At 43.8% G+C, this 13,967-nt stretch overlaps 1 protein-coding gene across 1 annotated transcript; it reads left to right on the top strand.

Annotated features, from left to right (window-relative positions):
- Positions 1 to 1,728: 1,728 nt before the first annotated feature.
- On the top strand, positions 1,729 to 11,390 carry CFM2 (CRM family member 2). The gene is made up of 13 exons (XM_048701840.2): positions 1,729 to 2,340; positions 2,893 to 3,712; positions 3,803 to 3,930; positions 8,145 to 8,465; positions 8,568 to 8,721; positions 9,389 to 9,681; positions 9,766 to 9,825; positions 9,909 to 10,019; positions 10,116 to 10,232; positions 10,335 to 10,439; positions 10,517 to 10,742; positions 10,825 to 10,955; positions 11,039 to 11,390. The coding sequence occupies exons 1-13, from the start codon at positions 1,729 to 1,731 to the stop codon at positions 11,228 to 11,230; spliced, it is 3,270 nt and encodes a 1,089-aa protein (XP_048557797.1). The 3' UTR covers positions 11,231 to 11,390.
- The last annotated feature ends 2,577 nt before the right edge of the window (positions 11,391 to 13,967 follow it).

Below are 13,967 nucleotides of genomic sequence, written 5' to 3'. Positions count from 1 at the left end.
CCCATGTAGGCCCAATATCCCCCGGGGGGTTCCGGTAACCCCCCGGTACTCTGGTAAAATCCCAATTTCACCCGGAATGTTTCCGATATCCAAATATAGGCTTCCAATATATCAATCTTTATATCTCGACCATTTCAAGACTCTCGTCATGTCCGTGATCACATCCGGGACACCGAACAACCTTCGGTACATCAAAATACAAAAACCCTAATTACGATCGTCACTGAACTTTAAGCGTGCGGACCCTACGGGTTCGAGAACTATGTAGACATGACCGAGACACGTCTCCGGTCAATAACCAATAGCGGAACCTAGATGCTCATATTGGCTCCTACATATTCTACGAAGATCTTTATCGGCCAGACCGCATAACAATATACGTTGTTCCCTTTGTCATCGGTATGTTACTTGCCCGAGATTTGATCGTCGGTATCTCAATACTTAGTTCAATCTCGTTACCAGCAAGTCTCTTTACTCGTTCCGTAATATATCATCCCGCAACTAACTTATTAGTTGTAATGCTTGCAAGGCTTGAGTGATGTGCATTACCGAGAGGGCCCAGAGATACCTCTCCGACAATCGGAGTGACAAATCCTAATCTCAAAATACGCCAACCCAACAAATACCTTCGGAGACACCTGTAGAGCACCTTTATAATCACCCAGTTATGTTGTGACGTTTGGTAGCACACAAAGTGTTCCTCCGATAAATGGGAGTTGCATAATCTCATAGTCATAGGAACATATATAAGTTATGAAGAAAGCAATAGCAACAAACTAAACGATCAAGTGCTAAGCTAATGGAATGGGTCAAGTCAATCACATCATTCTCCTAGTGATGTGATCCCGTTAACCAAATAACAACTCATGTCTATGGTTAGGAAACATAACATCTTTGATCAACGAGCTAGTCAAGTAGAGGCATACTAGTGACACTCTGTTTGTCTATGTATTCACATATGTATTATGTTTCCGGTTAATACAATTCTAGCATGAATAATAAACATTTATCATGATACAAGGAAATAAATAATAACTTTATTATTGCCTCCAGGGTATATTTCCTTCATTACCACCCTCGGATCGCCACATTAGGTGGCTGATCATCGGGGTGCTAGCCTGGACGCTGTGGACTGTTAGGAATAAGCTTGTGATTCGACACATTCCTCTTCGTCGCGCTACTGACGCTCTATTCAAATGGTCTGGTTACTTGCAGTTTTGGCGGCCGCTTAGCCGCTCACAGGAGAGAGACGACATCACCTCCATCATCACCCAGCTTCATGCGATGGCTCTCCGGATGGCTCCAGCGCTTCCCCCACCACCACCGGAGCCGGATTAGATCTTCTCCACCTTGCTACCGCCATTTTGTTTGTTGTGCGTGTCGTGTGCCTGTGTTGGGCTTGTTGTGCTGTGCCCATAGCTAAACCTGGGTTTTGTCTGTGTGCGTGTTTGTGAACCTTCCTGCCGTGGCTTTATGAGTGTCTCTGTTATTAGGTTGGTACCTTGATAACTTTATGCTCGGTGGTTGCTTTATTTATAAAGCGGGGCGAAAGCTTTTTTTCGGAAATCTTAAGATTACAAAATTCCTTGAGAACGGAAATGCCAGACCTATAAAAATTCAAAAGCTTGGATCGTCATGTTCTTTGTCTATCACCTCCCAACGCCTTATCCTCCAGCTCGCGGCTTAAACCCCCTCTTTCTCCCTCGGTTCCCACCCCGCCCCGCCCAAATGCTCCTCCAATTCTTCCCCCACCCCTCCCCTCCCATCCTCTCCCTCCCCGTCGCCACTTCCAGACCCCGCCACCCTCACCCCCGCCTCCCTCCCGTCCGCGCCTCGCCTTCCCCAGAGCCGGAGCTCCTCGCCAAGTCCGCGCTCCGCCGCATCTCCGACAAGCTCCGCAGCCTCGGATACCTCGAGACCTCCCCGGAGACCCCCATTCCATCCCCGGCCCCGAGCGTCGACGCCCCGTCCCCCGGGGAGATTTTCGTGCCCACTCCGGCCCAGCTTCCTCGCCACCGCGTCGGCTCCACGCTAGACCCTAGCTGGTCCACTGGCGACGGCGAGGCGGACGCGGCGCGGCGCAGGCAGAGGCGGGGGAGGGATGCGGCAGCGGCACCGACGCCGCCGTCCGCGGCGGAGCTTACGCTGCCGCGGGATGAGCTGCGGCGGCTGCAGGGGGTCGGCATCCGGCTGCGTAAGAGGCTCAAGGTGGGGAAGCCCGGCGTCACAGAGGGGATCGTGAACGGGATACACGAGCGATGGCGCAACGCGGAGCTCGTGAAGATCAGGTGCGATGATATCTCCGCCATGAACATGAGGCGCACCCACGAGGTTCTCGAGGTGAGCACCGCACTATGGAACCTTGCTATGCGTTCCCAATTAAGGTTTGCTCGCTGCTTCTTGTGCACAGGTGTATCGCTATATGTGAGCATGCATTGGCTTTGAATGTTGAATGCCACTTAATGTTAGTGTTTGCCTTTTCTTTTTTGCGCGGTGTTAGTATTTGCCTTTGGACACCTATAGAATAGGTTGATAAGATGCTGTGTGTATACAGTATAGATGATTTCACACTCTTGATGTGAAATCTGAAATGTGCAGAATGACAGGACGAAATGCTGCTCCCATAACTTTGTAGTCATATGGCCAGGATGTGAATTTGTATATCTTGCGTGCTTGAAATAAATTAATCTATGAGTGGATTAGCATGCACATAGTTATCGCTTCACTATATATTTGAATTTGAATTCTAATTCCATTTAACAAAAGAAGTTTGTAACAAGAAAAATGCTGGTATCCAACTTGCAACTTGTAAGAAGAAGTTGGACCCAACTATTTTCATCTCAGTGTTATCCAACTTGCAATTTTTCATCCTCTGTGTGTTTTGCTTGATAGAGGAAAACTGGAGGCTTGGTTATTTGGAGATCTGGAAGCACCATCATACTGTACAGAGGAACCAACTATAAATATCCTTACTTCCATGACCAGCAAAAGATGGATGATTGTCTCAAGGATGAATCATCAGAGCAGAGCAGTTCTGATGATGATGATGATGATGATGATGATGAAGATCTTGGTTTTTTATCTGTGGAACAATGTAGTAGTGAAGAGGATGGTAAGAATGATACAAAAGATAGTATTCATTACAAAGATGAGGCTGTCGAAAATGTTGCCATAGTATATGGAGAACAGAGGAGTATAGGAGAGGAACATGAGAATCATGATATATTATCTATGGGGCAGAGTGTGGCCAGAAAGGATGACGCAAATTATCCCATGATATCCTCTAAAGCGCCTGCTGTTGATACACAGGAGGGTAGATCAGCAGTGGAAATTAATAGTGGAGCTGCAAACAAACAGCATGCAAGATTTCATATAGGCACAAATGTAAATCCCCCTAGTGTGGTCAGACCTTTAGCTAGGTCTACCTTAGTTACTGGTGTTGGTTCTCCTAATAAGTTCCGATTACAGTTGCCTGGGGAGGTCAAGCTTGCGAAGGACGGTGACAAATTATTAGATGGGCTGGGTCCACGGTTTTCTGAATGGTGGGGGTATGATCCCATTCCAGTGGATGCTGATTTGTTGCCAGCTATCGTTCCTGGATTCCGTAGGCCTTTCCGTCTTCTTCCTTCAGGTGTACCACCCAAGCTAACAGATAGAGAAATGACTATCCTTAGGAGGCTAGCTCGTCCTTTACCCTACCACTATGCACTTGGTAATGTTCGGAAATTTTCTATTTTCTACCATCTTGGATTAAGTTGATGAGGACCACCTGTTATTAACTTTTCTAGTTTCCACTGTCTAGGAAGAAGCAGTAACCTTCAAGGATTGGCTGCATCCATGATCAAGTTATGGGAAAGGTGTGAGGTAGCGAAGATTGCGATGAAGAGAGGTCTCTGCATTGATAGTGAGCTCGTCTCCGAGGAATTAAAGGTAGGTAGGTGTTATCAATTCATTATATGCAATTGTACATTGCATTTTATATTCTCTAGTATTTCTTTTTGTGGTAAAACAGTAGTTTGATGATGTTGTAGGCCTTGTGAAATGTCTTTGGCTCAACAATGTTGGAGATGTAATATGTTTGTCTGTGTTCCATCAAATTGAAGTTGTACGCATCCTTGATATCATCCATGCCAACCAATGCGGTGTCATGAAAGGTCAAACCGTCAAACATTGTCTAGCTTGGACCTTCGAATAAAGATTAAGTTGATTAAATCAATCTTCTGCTAGGTCATCTCCTTTGTTCTTTTGGATGTCACCCACGAAAAGAAATTTAAGACTTACTCTCTTATTATGGACCATATCTTGGTCTTCCCCTGGTTCTTACTTGCCCTGACATGTATGACCATGATGGACCATATCGAGTGTTGCGTTGCTCCTGCTCTAGCTTTATATCCCTTGATGGTAAAATTCAACTGGTTAAATTTATTCTTAGTTCTCTGCCTTCCTACTAGGGCTGCAAACGAGTCGAGTTCGAGCGAGTTGGATTAGGTTCAGCTCAATTGGCACTAAAATTCAAGCGAGTTCCGAGTGAAGCTCAAGATCGAGTTGTAGAAAGTGGCTCGTTCTCAGCTTCTAGCGATCTCGAGTCTATCTCGAGCTAAATAAGATGATTTTTTTAATCCGCCCTGACATGTATGACCATGATGGACCATATCGAGTGTTGCGTTGCTCCTGCTCTAGCTTTATATCCCTTGATGGTAAAATTCAACTGGTTAAATTTATTCTTAGTTCTCTGCCTTCCTACTAGGGCTGCAAACGAGTCGAGTTCGAGCGAGTTGGATTAGGTTCAGCTCAATTGGCACTAAAATTCAAGCGAGTTCCGAGTGAAGCTCAAGATCGAGTTGTAGAAAGTGGCTCGTTCTCAGCTTCTAGCGATCTCGAGTCTATCTCGAGCTAAATAAGATGATTTTTTTAATAATCTAGGATAATTTTCAATCAAAGTAGGTCAGAACACAACATAATAAACCAGTATATAATTCAACTTATTCTTTCTCAACTGAAGACTAGTACTTAAAAGTAAGAGAAAAAAACAAAGGTGCGTCTGCTCTCAAACTTTGGTCGAAATAACATGAAATTTAAGACATGACTGACCACATACCATATCGGAGCTAAATTTTCTCCGCACTTAATTAAGCTTCCATGTGTGATAGTAGGTAAAATGGAGAAAAGTCATACACAACATATGTCTTAATATATTTTTTGACTATCTATGCGGTAATAAATTATTCCATGTTTTATTTGAATATATATCAAAATTATGTAATATAATTATACGATATCAGGCTGTCGAGCTAAAATCGAGCGATCTAGTGTTGGCTCAAGATTAGCTCATTTCTCTATTGAGCTACATAAAGTGTTCATACTCAACTCATTCTTTTCGATTAGATCTCGAATCGAGCCAAAATATGAGTTGATCTTGAGCCGCTCACGAGCCTTCTCTTGCAGCCCTACTTCCTACTATATGGGCATACTCTGCTTAGCTGAAGGTGTAAAAGAAAATATTAACCTTTACTGACTTCACTTCCTATGGGGCAGACATATAGGAAATCCCTTGCTGCCTGGAACATGGTGTGTGCAAGCTTAAAGGCAATGGGGGGCTTGCGTCACAAATCTCATTGTTCACAATAAGGCCCTCATGCTCAAAATCGCTTCACAATTTTTACAATAATATTCACTGGGTTAGTACTTAACATGGTTTGGCAGTACTGTAACAACAATAGCGTCCTTCCTCGCGCCCATGCGGGATCATTCTGGTGGCGGGATGTTTTCGGTCTGTGTGGCAAGTTCGAACGATTCATCAACTGCTAGATTGTGATAGATGACAGTATATCCTTCTGGCATGATCCCTTGGGCTGTGCCAATCCCCAGAAATCACTTCGCCAGGCTGCACTCCTTTTTCTTCCCTTCTATGCTCCTTTGTTAAACACTGTCTTCTTAACTTCCAGAGGCCAAGCAAGCTGCGAATATCCTTGACCCCCCACCCGCACCCCTTGATATAGCAGTAGAGTGGTGCGACCTTTCGATGAGATAGCTGCCTTCAATTTGTGGAGGTGAGCCTCACGATCAAGGCTTCAGGCTGAGAGGATCGATGAGCCAAGCAATCGCTGAATCAGCCTTGCCAAAAGCCAAGCTGACCTGACCAATCTCCTAGGGATTGGTCCTATATGGTGCACGGTTGAGCAAGGAGGCAGCCGGAATTAGGTCAATCTGATGTTCAATTCCCCTGATCGCGGGAGCCTGGCGGTACACATGTAACACATTATCATATTCCTGCAAAAGGCTAGCCACAGCAGGAGGCAAAGAAAGTATGCACATGTTCAAATGGAATTATTTGCCCCCAACTTTGTACAATTCAAATTTTTAGCAAGCAAAACTGAACATTTCAGGCTAATTTTACATTCCTTAGAACTAGAATATTCTCTTTATGTGATGCAAGCTTCCTTGGACACAATGTGACTTTTACGTTTGGTAGGTTCATTACTCTCTCTATTGGCTCTCTGTATTTAATCTTCCAAATTAATCCCTCCATTCCTAAATATAAGACGTTTTGGCAGTTCAAATTGAACTGCCAAAACGTCTTATATTTAGGAACAGAGGGAGTATATTCCTGGCGCTTCAGAGATTTACAAGTCCCAGTATCTTTAAATGATTTTGCCGCTGCAAATGACTACCAAGCTCAAGGCCTTTGTTTAGCTCCTCCTTCGTGATTGGCTCAGACCTGAGATATGCTAGTCTGAAGAAACTACACTGGCATTATGAGCTCCTCATGCGTGCTCCGTTGGCTTGGCGCTCTGGAAACTTGTGGTCACCTGTTCTTCAATTGTCCTTTCAGCAAGGCCTGCTGGCATTTTCTGAACATCCATTGGCCTCCTCCGACAATACAGAGCAGATGATCCTAGCTGTCCACATCACTTTCTCCCAGCCTTTTTTCTTCAAAGTCACAATTATGGTGACCTGGTACATCTGGAAGCAAAGGAACAATAATTGTTTTGACCAGATCCATCTTAGATTCGCTGTTTGGAAGAACAACTTCATGAAGGACATCCAGCTGCAAGTATAGGCTCAAAGAGGAGGCTAGGTCACCCCTGCTAACCTGGATCGACTCTCTGTTTTAGTCTCCCTGTACATGCATGTTTCCGTATAGCCTAACCCTAGTGGTGCTTTGTACATACTGTACACAAGTTGTAAAATTCCTTCTAATAAACTTGCTGTCAAGGTCTCCCCTGCAGTCTTTGATTTTTTAAGTTAAACTACTGCAGCCTAGGACTCATATGTTCTGAAGCATAACTGTTTCTCCACTCTGTGGAAACTTAGCTGGTTCATGTCTATGGCACATTATTTTTTCTTCCAGGGGATGCAGTTGATTATCATCGTAATCAACTTAAGAGGTTAGCAGACAAGTTACCACGAGTTTGTGGGATCAAGTCCCAGAAAATCCACAAATAAACCCACCTAATTAGTTATTAGTTGTGCTTGAATGGCAAACATTAGCCACCAGTTGTCTGCTCGTCACTTTGATATATGTGAGATCAGACATAGGCAAGCATACTTTATCTCCGAGTTTCTGGTGCTCGTTGTGGACATCAAACTATTGAAGAGCGGGGTGCTCGTTGCTGTTTTTTCCACCCGTTGAAACTGGCTGTTTGAACTAAATGTTGCATGCATGCAGTTCAAAACGTACACTATTGACCATGCTTTCCTGGTTTGACCAAGGAACACAAAAAAGGCAGAAAGAGTTTAATCCAAAGATCTGAAAAAACAATGTAATCCATGGTCTAAGAGTTTGATGGTTTGACCTAGCAACATGTTCTATTGATAGGTAAAGAGTACATCTGTACATGAGTGTCTGTTCCCAAACTAGAGGCTCTCGTAATTACAACTCAGCTATTACTCATGAACAAAACATGAACAAAAACTAGAGCCACACATGACCTTGTATACTTAAAAAAGCAAAAAAACAACACCATCATCTAACTCCAACACTATGTTATCGGAGTCAGAAAGTAGAAGTAAACCTGTGAAGACCTTCTAGCTTTACTTTTCTCTACAATACTCTTGAATTAACATCACAAGACACTACTCGCTATAATCTTCATCTCAGACCAGAAAGGTAAATTACAACTGTTAAATTCTTTATCTTCCAGGGCTTGACTGGTGGGACCCTTTTATCAAGGGACAACGAGTCAATTGTACTATACAGAGGAAAAGACTTCCTCCCCCCAGCTGTCTCTCTTGCAATAGAAAAACGCAGAAAGCATGACAATTCCATGATCAATAAGCCCAAGCCTGAAATTGAAGAAAGCATACCTACTCAAGATGCTTCTGAACTGAAGATGGCAAATGATGCCTCGGTACATGGGCATGAATGTCATGAAGAAAAACATGAAGGCGAAACTTCTGTTACAGATTATAGAACTGAATCTCTAAATACAGTTGCCCAGAACATGGAAACCAGATTATCTCAGGTATTTTTATTTAAATTTACCTGTTGCTGTCTCTTTGTAATTTTGATGTCCTTCTATTATTTTTAAGATCCCACCACATAATACATATAAACATATTTCCAGGCTATAGCAGAGAAAAAGAAGGCTGAAAAACTTCTTGAGGAGCTAGAAAAGGCATCTCGGCCTTCAAAAGCTGAAACAAGAGAGACCATCTCAGAAGAGGAGAGGTACATGTTGAGGAAAGTTGGTTTGCAGATGAAGCCATTTCTGCTGTTAGGTGATTATTCTTCTCAACCTTCCATTACACTGTGCACGTATGTTCTGAGCAATACCTAACTACTCCCTCTGTCCCATAATATAAGAACGTTTTTGACACTAGTGTAGTGTCAAAAACGTTCTTATATTACGGGACGGAGGGAGTAGTTTATTGAATTATTTTGTATGAAATTAGATTGAAAAGATATGTGTAATATTTTCCTACAAGTGTCATAGGGTTGCAGTTCTCATGTTAAAAGGGTGAATCCTGTCTGATTTTACGTTGCTTGAGGTGCCCAAATTTGAACTTGTTCTGTCATCTGATGCAATCCATCTGGAGAAGCTTCTCATTCTCTACCATCTTATACCTCCATCGTTTTTGCAAGTATACCATCATAATGATCCATGTCGCACCCACATTAAAAGATATTAACCATATTCCTTACTCAACTTGTACAACCTGCGGTAATGATAATAAATAGTGTGCAGTACTTGTCTGTCAACACATAATATGAAATCCTAGTCCCTAGTAGAATTTGAATGACTAGACAGCATGCTGTTTGCTGGGATCATTTTAAGAAGGTGTGAACTAGGTAGCTAGGGTGCGGTTCCTATAAAAAAATCCTCTTCCGTTTCTATCTTACATTTTTATTATCTCTTCTAATATCATTTTTTCTATTGACTTGCAGGAAGGAGAGGAGTTTTTGATGGAACAATTGAAAATATGCACCTTCATTGGAAGTATCGAGAACTTGTCAAAATTATGTGTAAAGAACACAGCATGGAAGATGTTACATATGCTGCTCGAACACTAGAAGCTGAGAGTGGTGGTATTTTGGTGGCAGTGGAGAGAGTGAGCAAAGGACATGCAATTATAATGTATCGAGGGAAGAACTACCAGAGGCCGTCAGCTCTCAGGCCAAAATCTTTGTTGAATAAAAAAGATGCTCTGAATCGTTCTGTAGAGCTTCAGCGCCACAAGGTGAAACTTAAATGCATTTGTTTGTGATGGACTTCTCGTGAGGTTATTTTTAGATCCTGATATAAGCATCCCTTGTTTATTTAGTCCTTGAAGCTTCACGTGCTTAATCTATCAAAGAACATCGACTACTTGAGGGGTCAGATGGTGAGTGTTAGTTCAAAGTCAACTGTTATATTTTTTGTTGAATGATGTGAGCTTCTTTGCTAACTAGAACACAATATTTTTAGCAAATGGAGGGTCATGCAGTGGTTTCGTCTGATCAGATGAACTCAGGCCATGAAAACAAAGGCATACATGATCTCTGTGACAACTCTGGAACATTAGGGGAGACAAGCAAAGTAAACATTTTTAACTTGCATGTAGTTCTATTGCAGCCTAGTGGTATATTCCATCATGTGCCTGAATATGTATTTATGTAAATATGCATGGTCAAGGAAGTGCCTGAAGTTGCTCCCGAGTGTTTTGAGCCAGAGAGCGAAGAGTGCAGTTCAGGTGGAACAAATAGAATCTTGAATACAACCAAGTCTGGAGTTCCTTTAGATGATACACAGGTCTATAGTCACTCTTCCTTATCAAAAACTCTACTTTGTAGTTTGATGATTTTTCAATGAATTATGGTGAACTAATGAGGATACTGCACAACGTATTTGCAGAACAAGTTATGTTTGAACGAGCTTATAGATGATTCCTCTGAGGCTTCGAGGCCATGCCTGAATGAGAATTCAAGTTCTGCTTCATCAGATAATCAGATCGAATATGTGAGTTTGTTAGTGTTGTCTACCCATTGGATGTCTTTCTTTTGTTCCCCGGTGATTCTGATGAATTGCTTTTGCAGCAAAATCGGCTGAGCTTTCCTGTAGAATGCCATTCAGACAGTGGTAGCGAAGAGGATTCCAAAGTCTTCAAAACCCTTAGCCCTTCCCAGGCACTGGATGAGCCAATATTGGACCAGACATATACTCCTCACTTGCCTTCCAAAGCTGCACCTCTATCAAATCGGGAGAGACTTGTGCTAAGGAAGCAAGCTCTGCAGACGAAGAAACGTCCAGTACTTGCCATTGGTATCTTCTTAGCCTTATTTCCTACATTGTCTACCGAACTTCAAATTACTATGCTGAGCATAGCATCTGGTTCCTGTCGCAGGGAGGAATAATGTCATCACCGGAGTTGCAAAAACAATACGGACACACTTCAAAAAGCATCCTCTTGCTATTGTGAATATCAAGAACCGAGCAGATGGAACTCCAGTTCAACAGCTGATATCAGAACTAGAGGTTTGTAATCTGCAACAGAGTATTGCTAGATCCGAGGCACTCTAAATTAAACTGAGCTTCTTCGCTGTTCAATGGAAAAACAGGAGGCGACAGGATCGGTTCTCGTGTCACGAGAACCAAACAAAGTGATTTTGTACAGAGGCTGGGGAGCGGACGTGACCCAGACAAGTTCCAGGGAGGACGGCACAAATGAGGGCGAAAAGGAGGTGATATCACCACAGCTCCTTGAAGCCATTAGATTAGAATGTGGACTGCACCCAGGTGAATCACAATAGCTGGATCCTAGACAGCCTCCTAGTTTTTTGGGAAGATGATCCTCCTATGTTGTGGAAATACAGACGACATTGATTCAGTGTATTCTCATCCTCCTACTTGTAAATTTTGTACGTATGTCTGAGAAGCCTTTTGAATGAACTTCGCCATTAACCAGAATCAGATCTCGTGGAAACTCTCAGCAGTCGGAATCCGACAGAAAATTGAAACTGCTGGTGCCATCTGCCGGAATCAAGCAAAGATGCGAGTGGCTGAGCAAACCCCTTCCCCCCATCATTGTGCTGTTGAAAAAGACTTTCGCTGATGGCACAGTACACAGGCACGACGATGCTGCGACAAAAGGCAATGATCTGTTTGCTGATTTGTCCGGCTCTACCGACACCGAGCCCTGTTGTTCCCATTGACAGATTGCCCGGCCCGGATGCCTGACCACTTCTTGTGTCCTCCGCAGGTTGTGAATTCGACTAGAAGCGACTTCTGATATTGGATCCAGATAGGTGCTGTCTCTGATTGTACTAGACTTTATTTGGTCGCCGGTCATTCGGTTCACGGGCTAATATTGAAGCTACCACTAGCCTGTTAGGTAAAACCATCGTCCTGAATCAACTGATTGGCCGTGTATCAGGTTGGCACGTTATTGTTACGAAAAATGGTTACAAATTCTACACTTTGCTAGTCACATCTCTTTTTAAAGGACGGGACTAAAGTGCAGTGATGTATTAGGGCATGCACAATTGTGTTATTTTATAAGTATCTAGATGTGCTTTAGCAAAACTGATTTTATAAGTGCTGTGTAGGATAAATACTAAGGTGGAGCGATGAAAAAAAATTGTCTTCTCTTAATTAAGAGATGCAGAATCTAATATTTTCGAAATTGAGCTCAGTGGACTTGAGCAGTTAGAAGGCGCCTATAGATTGGATCGATGAATCTCAAAATGCTAAGAGATGATCTTTTAGCAAAGATATCTCTCACCACATTTTGACCTTGTGTGACTTCGCTCTTTGACGGCTTGATCCTTTGTGTGTGTATGTTGGTGTTGATTGTGTGCACTTTAATTGTGCAGTGACCGGTTGTATGCTCGTCGTGTTTGTATTACATTGATGCTTCGTTATGAGTTATGTAAAGAACACCCGCCCTCATGCAACTCCATCCATCGATGATGGTTGTTGCTCCGATGCATTGGTCATGGGGCCCTTAGCATGACAACTTTGTCAGGGGCACACAAAATGCTACAACAACATAAAACAAAATTTCTACCGTGCAACCAAAAACATATTGTTGGGATAAGGAATCGGGTTGATATCGAAATAAGCTCTTAGGTGTGATTGTTTGGTCCCTCTTATTACTATCAATAGTTTGAGTACCCTCGCGTTCTATAAACAAATATAAGTCGTTTTGACAGTTTAAATTTATAAACTGCCAAAACCGTTAAATTTTGGACCCAGATATCTAGCTAATGTTAGATTTTTAGGCATGACAAATCGAGCGTTTTTTATGACAAATTATGTTTATCGAAGGTGGCAAGTTTAATTGGCGCCCATGGCAAGTTGGCCTGAGTTCATATTTTTGCTAGAAAATTGTTGTGCTCACTAACTAAATATCATCCATGCATCAACATTAATTGCCATAAAAAAGTTTGATTTGCCATGCCAAAAGATCTGATGTTAGATTTTTTATCATTTTCGTAAATTTTTACATAGGGACTATTATATTCCTGTCTCGGCAGTATCTCGATGCGGACAGCATCCTTTTATGATTTTATCCACAACAGCAAGAAGGAAAAGACAGCATGGATATGCTCATATACGCTACCCTGAGCTCGTACTGCAGTGCATCTTCACAGCCGTATCTCTTTCTTTTTACGCGAATCACGGCAGTACTGGCTCCTTTTCCCAACAGAAAAACAGTACGAAAAACAAGAAAGCAGAGCACGGCTTTCGCCTTTCCAACCTTTACAAAATCCAGCTTTAGCGCTGCAAGAGGACAAAGCCGCGCCTTTTGTCCAAGCCTGCATGCGAGCAACGGGAGTATGCGTAGGAGTACGTAGGAATTGCTTTACCTGACCCCGACATCGCGGGCTTGGAATCTTTGCTGCAGGAAAGGATAGAAAAAAATCTTCTAAAGCCAACTCCACCGCAGGACCATGTCCGGTCCCGTTTGTTTGGAATAAAATGGACAAAGGAAACGACCCAGCGCGCGACGGTCCAGACCCATCTTATCCGTTTTGTGCTCGGGTCGATCCATTTCGAGCGCAAACTTGCGCCGGGTTTGGGTCGCGACGGACACCAAACGGACGCGCGCCTCGTCCGCGTCGGGGCCGCGTGGCAGGCGGCCACCTACCTCCCACCCGCCCACATCAATGCACACGAGCGGGCGGCCCCACCTGTCATCCGCACGTTGAACGGTCGCCGTCCTTCTTTAAGTGGGAAGCGTGGACGGGTCGTCATTCACACTACCCCACGCCATCCCACGGCCTCCTCGAAACCCGACAGCCCCAGTCCCAAACCCTAGCCAACACCTCGCCGGCCGCCCGCCCGCAGCCATGGGTTGCAAAGGCAAGCACGACCGCGAGGCTGGTTCCTCGTCGGGACGCCGCCACGGCTCGCCATCGCCACCACGCCGCCCACCTTCTCCATCGCGCCCACGTCCGCCGGCAAGCGCGACCGGCGTTACGTCCGCTCGTCGGTGTGCCGCCGTTATTGGGAGACGAGGACGCCGCTCCCCTGGAGCGACGTCCA

Source organism: Triticum urartu, chromosome 2A (genome assembly GCF_056163025.1).
Source record: "Triticum urartu cultivar PI428250 chromosome 2A, HENAU_Tu73, whole genome shotgun sequence".
Classification (NCBI taxonomy): Eukaryota; Viridiplantae; Streptophyta; class Magnoliopsida; order Poales; family Poaceae; genus Triticum; species Triticum urartu.
Note: the sequence above shows the minus strand (reverse complement) of the source record. Positions and strands in the feature narration are given on the sequence as shown.